This window comes from Vicia villosa, linkage group LG3 (assembly GCF_029867415.1).
Source record: "Vicia villosa cultivar HV-30 ecotype Madison, WI linkage group LG3, Vvil1.0, whole genome shotgun sequence".
NCBI classification, from domain to species: Eukaryota; Viridiplantae; Streptophyta; class Magnoliopsida; order Fabales; family Fabaceae; genus Vicia; species Vicia villosa.
This window is the reverse complement of record NC_081182.1, coordinates 18,851,566-18,860,876: the sequence shown is the minus strand read 5'-3', so window position 1 is coordinate 18,860,876 and position 9,311 is coordinate 18,851,566. Positions and strand designations below refer to the sequence as shown.

Below are 9,311 nucleotides of genomic sequence, written 5' to 3'. Positions count from 1 at the left end.
GATGTATGGTTTACTAACATTTTGTTTGACAATATGTTCTTATTAATCAATGACTAATGTGTATGGTCTATTGTGGGTATGATTTAAAAATGACTTATAATATATGATTTATTAATAATGAAAATTTTCTTTAAAGTTCACCCCATTTTTAACCATCTAGTGATGAAACACATACCAAAGTCAATGTGTGAGGTTTATCTAGAGGTTGAAATTGGGATTTTATATTAGGGCATATCCGAAAATTAAAATCCGAATTGTTTTTGGCAAAATGGGATCTCTCTATGATAAAGTGATTTTGTTGTAAAATAGGTTCACATGTATTTCAATCTTGTACAATAGGTGATTCCGTATTCCAATCTCCAAATACTGCAAAGAAGTATCTTTAAGTTTCCATAGATGTGTGAACACTATATATGAGATGTCATGAGCACCACCAATATTTTAAGCTTTGATTTTTTTATAGTTTAGACTTTTTTAGCTTTAATTTTTTAGCTGAATTTTATGGCATGTGATGTAGTATATGTTAACTCTTTCATGAGTGCTCTCTAAAAATAAAATAAAAACTAATCTCCTCCTAAATTTTCTTAAACAAAAAAGAATCGATACACTCAACGTGACTGGTTCTCTACTAAGTAGAATTTTATTTTTTTATGACTGATTTCTATTTTAAAAAACTTAAAATTAATAATGTCTGTTTAATAGTTTAACTTATTTCGACTAAGCTATAAATAAATGTACATTTTATACATACCAATTAAATTTTAAAATCTATAAATACAATCATTTATTTAGTCCAACATATGTGGGGCATGGTCGTGCAAGGAAAGTACGAGGATAAGGCGGAGAGAAAAATGAATAACAAGAAAAGTATAGTGGAGTTTTCTATATACGCGTTAGCTTTTGTTTGTGTATGACGAGTATGAGAATAGGTTATTCTCGCCTTTTCTAGAACTACTAGTACCTTTTCTTTCCTTTCTTTTCTTAGACGCTATATATAGCTCTGATCATACAAGTATATCAAGGTTCCAACCTCTGATAAAGAGTATTCACGACAGTTAATCAAGCAAGACATAACAAGGTTCTATTACCAAAGGGTTGCCAGGAAGATGTGTTTAGTGTTTGTGTGTGGAAAGGATGAACAAGTGGTGTCAAGACAGCCAGCACCTGGGTCGTGTCCTTATTGTGGAGGGATGATCCAAGCTGTGGACGTGGATAGCCACTGGAATTTCTGTTTCCTACCCTTGTATCACAAGATCAAACGCAGGCACTATTGCACCATGTGTTCCAGAAAACTCTTGGTCAAGTAGCTCTTGTCATCATCCATCATCAGCCAAGGAAGAAAAGCTATTAGTCGCACTTTTTTTTACAGTTTTCATCTACTGTTAACCTTGTATATACCTGTAATTGCTTTACAAAATACAGATTGCAGAAGCCAGACATATGATTTTGTCCATCAATAACCACTTGTAACAATTTTACATTAGCAGTTTACATAATTATGTTAATTTGGAAAATATGGAGGATTCTAAAACTAAACAGGACTGCTTTTTCTTCTAGGAAATCGAATAACTAATTGCAAACCTGTAAAACAACAATTGACTTGTCCAATTACATCATAGAAGTTAAGATATCTTCAAACAACATAATCAGCCTAATACGGAGTTAAGTAATCCGAAATTTCCTAAAAAGTTTAACAAAATATAACAGAAAAGGTAGAGGATTAATAGTAGAAAAATCAGGTTTAGAGTGTTAATGTCCTTGCCGATGACAGGCTCGATTTGAAGCTTTGATGCTTTTTAAGAGAAAAGGCAAAGAATGAGAAATCTGAAACAATCACTGTTCAGGAAGAAAAAAAGATAATATCAAATATGAGATCACTTGCAGAGTTTCAACTTCTTAAAATATGAAGATACAATTGATTTAGGGTAAGGTTTTGTGGCAAGGCAAGTAGGGATGTTTTCAGGTTGCTCAATCCACAGTTTGTGTATGATACCACCAGATTTCAGCTTCTCGGACAAGTTTTTGATCTGGGGTTCTCCTTTCACTTCAAGTGTGACCTAAAGTTTAAGTATAGTAACTAGTTGGCTCATAAACCAGATGCTATGCTGTAACAAAAATGAATTAGAGTCCTTGCATAGAAATCACATACTGCATTTGTGCACAGACATACATTGCATGATACCTTAACAGCCTACTTAAGATAAAAATGTTGGAGCAAGAAACATGAAATCCTAATAAACATTTGCCAAGTATCGCATTTCGGAAATATGAAATTCTGAAATATGAACTTCATATTTCTGCTTTCAACTTGAAAATTTCATCACATACATCTATTAATGGATTCTATATTTTTACATGTCATGCTCAAAATTTCCAAATTCTCAGAATGGCAGACGAAAAGGATATTGAGGTATCCGCCATAAGAAAAGCAAACTTAAAGGTTAGGCATAGCCCAAAAGTAAGTACAACAACAACAAAGTATTATCCCACTAAATAGGGTTAGCTACATGGATCAAATTACGTCATAATGTTCTCTCTTATAGTTTTTTTAGATCTTCCTCTACATCTAATTGTTTGCTTCCTCTCAGTTTGATCTACTCTCTTTACAACGAAATCCACACATCTTCTCTCTACATGCCCAAACCACCTAATCCTATGTCCGATTAAAAAATTTCCTTTGGCTTTAATGGTATTTTTGTGTTATATAAAACCCCCGAGACCCTCCAACATTTCAACCATCTATAACTTGAATTCGATGGTTTACATCCCCTTTTATTCCTTAATCGTTTTGTATTACGGAACCTTGATATTTAAACTGTGTGACTTGTGATATGATATAGTATTCAACTTCACCTCTAAGTTAAAAACGCTTTTCTTTTTGTTAAACTTACATTTCATATACTTTGTCTTACATATGCTTAGGTGAAAGCCATAAATTTCTAAAGCTTGTCTTCAACCTCTCATTTAAACCCTCTTTTGACTATCCAAATAGGAGTATATCATCTGCAAAAAACATACATCTCGGTGCTAGCTCTTGAATGTATTTCATGAATAGATCCAAAATTAAAGTGAAAAGGTAACGGTTTAGTGTTGAACCTTGGTGCAATCCTATTGTAAGGAGAAAATCGTCTATCTCTCTACCAAGACTAAACACTAAACCCTTACCTTTTTACAAAATCCTAGAGAAACAATCCTAACCACTAACCACTTTCTTCTTTAGGGTTTCCACAAAAATCTCTCTAGACATTTTATTATATATTCATACTCATGTCATGAAAGTTATAAAACATATATAATAAAAAAGAATACATGACCCTTTTTAACTTAATGTTAGATCTTTATTTATCAGAACACTATGTTCTCCACTTATCCACCACTGATATACTGATTAGCAGGTTCTCAAGTAGGATAAACCTAAACCATGAGATAGTTTATGTGACAATCAGCTACTCCGGTCCGGTTCTTTAACCAACCGATTAGATAATACACATTAGATCTTCCGTTTTTTCAAATGCTATGCATGTAACAATGACTAGTTAGACAGAAAGAATGAGAATATCACAACTCGCTAAATCTCCATCTTATATACTTCTAAACATTCAATAGACTAATAGCAACCCCATGCAAAATGCTCCATTGAAAATCTGACTACAAATCACATATTCACATATGATGAGTCCATTTTGTTTTTCCATGGCAAAAACTGTGCATAAAAAATCAAACTAAAAGGTGCTGAAATCAAATTGGAGACATTCACTACCATCACAAATTAACCATATTTCTAACAATCTAACTTAAAGCATATATGCACCAAACCTCATTACTATCACAAATGAACTATATCAACTATTTCAGTGTGAGTGTGTTGAACTAGAAACCCTAAAATTAAACAGATTTCACAACCTAGAAAACACACATTGATAAAGAAAAGAAGAAAAAGAGGGAAAACAAAAACCTTACTTTATGCATAGAATCGATTTTATCAGGGCTGCAATAATCGATTGTGACAGGATCGTCTTTGTTGGACCAAACGGCGGAAACAGAAGCGTGGCAACCTTGAGTGACCACACTGCCTAATGGCCAAGTATCGATCAGGTCTCGCCGGAGCACCACGTACTGGACCACAACATCGGCGTTGTCTGGCGGTGACGGAGCAACTTCAGGTGTCGACAGAGTGCTGGAATCCGTGACGGCGGGTTGACTCATTGAGTGAGAGGTGAGTCGACTCGTCTGGTTCGAGAAAGAGGCCGCGTGTAAAGTGCCACTAAATTTTGTGCTCGAGAAGGCGGAACCGGAGGGGTTGAAGAGACGAAGAGATGGAAGGGTGTAAGCCATTGATAAACTGACACGTAGACGGTAGACGTAATGCATCTATGTACTGTATTGTATAGCTTTTTTAATTAACCACCTAATTATTCAAACGTGTGAAAATATGTGAAATATTTTTGTTTAATTTTGACTTTAAATTATTTGTATGATCAATCATCCAATGTCTATTCATACATACATTAAGTTTTGATGCACTAATCAATAATTAGGGAAGTGCAAAATTTCCGGTTTTGATGTCCAAATCTATAACCAAACCTAAACTACTTTTAAATATCTGGATATAATTGAATGGTTATTAACCGGTTTAGTTATTAATGATTTGGTTATCCATTTATATAATCCGGATATAATTAAATGGTTATTAACCGGTTAAATTATTTTGGATTCGGTTATAATCCGGTTATTATCCAAATCCAAATATTTTAATTCTCAAAATATTAATTTTTTTTTGAAAAAAAATATTTTCGAAAAAAATAATTTTCAAAACTGGATTTTTTAAAAAAACCGGTTATATAATCATAACCAAATTTATAACCGGTTTTATAACCAGTTTTGATTAAAATGTGGTTATGGTTATAAATCCAAACCAGTTTGGTTTTTGAAAATAACCAACCATGCACACCCCTATCTATAATATAAGAAAATTAATGGCTCTGGAAAACACAATTTTAACCTTTTTTCTTTACCCTCCACCTTATCATTTTGGGGTATTTTGTGTCCAAAAATTACTTTTTGCAACCAAATTGTACTTTTGGTTCTAACTCAAACATGCATACTTTCATTTGTGTACAATTTGCAAACTCATTTTGTCTTAATAGTGCAACTACAATTAAATGGTAACTGAAAAGGTTTTTTTTTTTTAATTCAAAACCACTGTTTAAGTGAACAATGTCACGATTCCACAAAGCTTCACTTTTTGATGTCCTTTTGTTTTCTCTTTCTCTTTCTTCCATATACATCTACCTCCTCTTTGTTTTCTGTACAACAACCACCGTTTCAAACCCTACATGCCATCACCGTTTCAAAACTCATTCGGCCATCACCGTTTCAAAACTCATTCGACCATCACCGTTTCAACCGCATAAACTAGGTAAGCTTCTTCTTCTTCTTCAATTTTTTCTTTTTGCATATAATTTCGATGCAACGAATTACTTATTCAGACACACCTGCTTTTAGATCTGTTGATTAAACTGCAGCAAGAGAAACACTGAGCAACCCAAGTGTAAGCATTTCTTCATCTTTCTAATCTTTGATCAAGAGTGATAAAAAATGTCACCGATAAGAAACTACACATACCCTGTTGATGTTGTTTCGATTTCAAACAAAAAATATGCAGATTTGCTTTTGGATTGTCAATTCGATTTCAAGCAAAGAAGATAGAGATCTGTTTGTGGGTTGTGGTTTTGTTTCAAGCGAATAGTTGATGGCGGCATATTTGAAGTTTTCGGTGATTTCACTTATGTGTGCGATTTCGCGATGGTAGATCTGTTGTAAAGCTCTAAACTTTCTGCATATATTTGTGTATATATTTTTGGTATTTTATATGTTCATATTTTAGGGTTTCTTCTCGATACATATATTCAGATTTTAGGATTTCAATGTGAGAAAATGAAGCATCGACATGGGAAGTAGCTCCAAAGTGAGTGTTGGCCAGCCACGGTTGCCGGGGAAAACCACTGTTGTTAGAATATAGTCAAGGTGAGAAATCCATCAAGTAACTTGGTTTCAAAGGTGAAATTTTCTCACTGAAATTTTCATTCTAAACATGTAATTTACTTTGGAACTATTCAAGAGTCACATGAAGTAAATTGATTGATTTTTAGATATTCATGAGTAACAAATTTATTTCTATTCAGATCCATTTTGAACTAAATGATTTTTATGTTCATAATTAATCCAATGTTATTACTTTGCTAACCCACTGTTACTACTCGTCGTTTCTCTCTGTACCAATAATTTGTAATATATGATGAATGTGCATTTATGAAATGTTATGGTGCATCCTGCCTTGGATATTGTATTCTGGTTGTGTCTACTACTTTTCATACCATCTGAATATGGTGAATTATGTAATAATTTAGGCTTTCTCTAGAATCAATCAATCATTAATATTCAATTTAAAGTTGATGCAACTGATGTTAACAGATAGCAGCTTCTTAAGGTGGTGAGAAAGGTCTCTTTTATGGGTGGGTGCTACTTCAAATAAAGCACAACTGAAGCCTCGCACAAATCGATGATGCTTAATGAAACGTATTTTAGAAAAACCTAAATGGTGAGGAAACGTAGGTTTGCTTGAGGAAAAGCTTCATGCACTTCGTCACAAGATTCACCAGGTACAATGCAAAGACATGCTCAAGAAAAAGGTAATGGTTAATGTTTAACATACATTAGCAACTTTTGTGCAGTTGTGTTTCCCGTCAATTCTAGATGGTCATTTTACTGATCATCATGGTTGTAGTTGATATAAATAGTTGTGACTGCTTATATACAAAATTTATATTCTGTTTTGGTTGCACTTTTGATTTTTCGTTCTCATATATACAAAATGCATGTTCTGTTTTGATTTTTTGAGCAGATGAAGAAAAAGTATTCCGAGCTTCGAGAGTCGGAGAATGATTTATGATATGCTATAAAGGTGCTTCAACATACCGCATCATTGCCATCAAAACCTTACAATTAGATCCATTACGATACTGTCACTTCTGCTTGATATCTTCAAAACCTTACTATTAGATCCATTATTTTGCAAGTGACACTGAAGCCATCATTGCCAAGGAAAGAGCAACAACTGAAGACTTTCTGTTGTGTCACATACCCTAAAAGAAAATAGAAGACCAGAGGTGAGGTTATGCAGTTCTTTCTATTACAATTAGGTGTTAAATTTTTTTAGTATTTTTTTATCTTTTCATCTAAGAATAACAGCACATTGGCCGAAAATCATGTTTAGATTGCAAACTCCTTATACTTATAGTTCCATTGTTTCATCTTACTGGTTTTGTGAAGGGGTTCTTAGAGTTTGTCGTAACGTTACTAAAATCTTCTAAACACTGAATTTCATTTTTGATTTTGTTAATTTGTTCGGTTTTAAAAATTATTATAGAGTTTCGCTAAGTCTTCGATTACGGGTGAAAATGATTAATTTTAGCATGTTGGGTGAAACATGATGATTTCATGGTAAATGCCATTGGCTGCAAACAAGACTTCTCTGTTGTAATTTCATCGTAACTGCTACGGTGGTTATGAAACTGCGTATAATTGAGTTAAATTGATGAAATAGAATGCTTAGAATGACGAGATGATAATGGCTTTATGGTTGACAGTTTCATAATACATTAAAATATCTATGCGGGTTGAAGTATTAAGGCTGCAACTTCTCAAATATATTAATGCTGCAACTTCTCAAATATATTAATGCTGCAACTTCTCATTATGTAAGATTGGGATTGTTTTTGAAGGCATGAAGGTGGCTAGCAGTTGACTGATTTTGTATTTATGCTGATTAGCATTTTTGGCAGAGGTTGGTCATTGCTTTTGATGCAGGACTTAATGTTGATGAAAAATGGTTTGATAAAATTCTGCAATGTTTAATTGATGAATACCTATGTACTGATAGAAACCAATGTTTAAGTTAATTGTTTATTTTTAATCCTTATCATAGTATTATAACTAGAAGTGTGATATTGATGTTACTTTTGAAAAAGTGAATCTTCACAAATTTTTTAATGTAATGTTTTTTGTTTGAAGGGTAATAATCAAGTGTTATCAAAAAGCATCCATATTTGTCCGAATAATCTCCAAAAGAGGCATAATATGAGCAGGATTGCAAATCATGAAGCAATATCAAAAAGCATCCTTGACCATTTTCAAAAAGAAAAGGAAATAAGAGTAATAAATAAAATAATAACCTGAAAAAATGATTTAGTTTATTTATTAAATGTATTGAGAATGAATGTTATATTCTATTTTTTAATGGTGAAGAGTGGAGAGAAATTTGAGTAACTCGAATTAGACAAGTGGTAAGAGAATTAGATTGTAATGTTATATACATGATTCTTAAATTTAAACCACTTTGCCTCTAATCTAAATAAATTGAGTGAAGGCAAGCCAATCATTTAAAAGAATCATGTAAATTGTGGTCAATAACAAATGACATGTGATGATTCATGTTTATAAGTCAATGATGGTAGTGTTTCATTAAACCTGTATTTAAGAAAACAATTGTAGCTAAATAAAATGTCCCGTAAAGGTGAGGCTATTTTGTCATTTGAAAGAGAGTTAAATTCTTTGGATAGGTAGGTATACGATAAAAAAATTTATTAATGATTTAAATATTTTTATATAAGAAAAATGGTATTTGTGATTTAAAAATATTTTATTCAAAAAAGGTATACGGGAAAAAAAATATTATTGATCTAAAAAAATTTATATACGAAAATTTACAATTGATTCAAACATTTTTGTCAATGATACCTAAACATAAGTAATATTTATATATGGGAAAAATCTATTAATGATCTAAATATTTTTATATATGAAAAATGGTATTTGCGATCCAAATAAATTTGATTCAAAAATGATATATGGGAAAAAAAATTATTATTGATTTAAATATTTTTCTATACGAAAATTTACTATTGATCCAGATATTTTTCTAAATAATACCTAAACATAAAAAATATTTGTATACGGAAAAAAATCTATTATTAATTTAAATATTTTTTATACGAAAATTTACAATTGATTCAGATATATTTGTAAACGATACATAAACATAAATAATATTTGTATAAGGAAAATAATCTATGAATAATCGAAATATTTTTATATATGAAAAATGGTTTGTGATCCAAAAAGTTTTGATTAAAAAATGGTATATGGAAAAAAATTTATTTATTGATTTAAATATTTTTACATAAGAAAATTTACTATTAATCCCGATATTTTTCTAAATGATACATAAGCATAAATAATATTTGTATACG

At 31.7% G+C, this 9,311-nt stretch overlaps 2 protein-coding genes and 1 long non-coding RNA gene across 6 annotated transcripts; 2 read left to right on the top strand and 1 right to left on the bottom strand.

Moving 5' to 3' along the window:
- The first annotated feature begins 1,106 nt into the window (after positions 1 to 1,106).
- On the top strand, positions 1,107 to 1,460 carry LOC131660521 (uncharacterized). Its single transcript, XM_058929771.1, has one exon. It carries the CDS (start codon positions 1,107 to 1,109, stop codon positions 1,305 to 1,307), a length of 201 nt encoding a protein of 66 aa, XP_058785754.1. The 3' UTR covers positions 1,308 to 1,460.
- Positions 1,449 to 4,369, bottom strand: LOC131660520 (uncharacterized). Of its 2 annotated transcripts, none has more exons than XM_058929770.1 (2): positions 3,961 to 4,369; positions 1,449 to 1,581 (listed from the first exon to the last, which is right to left on the bottom strand). In XM_058929770.1, exons 1-2 carry the CDS (start codon positions 4,333 to 4,335, stop codon positions 1,570 to 1,572), a joined length of 387 nt encoding a protein of 128 aa, XP_058785753.1. In that variant the 5' UTR covers positions 4,336 to 4,369; the 3' UTR covers positions 1,449 to 1,569. The 2 variants fall into 2 exon arrangements, with proteins under 2 accessions (XP_058785753.1, XP_058785752.1); XM_058929769.1 differs by lacking the exon at positions 1,449 to 1,581 and adding an exon at positions 1,588 to 2,057 and having other exon boundaries at positions 3,961 to 4,366.
- An 854-nt stretch (positions 4,370 to 5,223) lies between these two features.
- On the top strand, positions 5,224 to 7,926 carry LOC131660522 (uncharacterized). 3 transcript variants are annotated; one of them, XR_009300946.1, is made up of 6 exons: positions 5,224 to 5,419; positions 5,506 to 5,551; positions 5,666 to 5,819; positions 5,914 to 6,027; positions 6,475 to 6,692; positions 6,905 to 7,926. It is a non-coding gene; the product is annotated as an uncharacterized LOC131660522 (long non-coding RNA). The 3 variants fall into 3 exon arrangements; XR_009300945.1 differs by having other exon boundaries at positions 5,666 to 6,027; positions 6,905 to 7,169; positions 7,650 to 7,926; XR_009300944.1 differs by having other exon boundaries at positions 5,666 to 6,027.
- Positions 7,927 to 9,311: the final 1,385 nt, after the last annotated feature.

Coding starts and splice junctions, on each gene's coding strand:
- LOC131660521 (XM_058929771.1), top strand. CDS start 1,107: ATGTGTTTAGTGTTTGTGTGTGGAAAGGATGAACAAGTGGTGTCAAGA.
- LOC131660520 (XM_058929769.1), bottom strand. CDS start 4,335: ATGGCTTACACCCTTCCATCTCTTCGTCTCTTCAACCCCTCCGGTTCC. Junction 2,058..3,960: donor AAATCGATTCTATGCATAAA/GTAAGGTTTTTG, acceptor CTTAAACTTTAG/GTCACACTTGAAGTGAAAGG.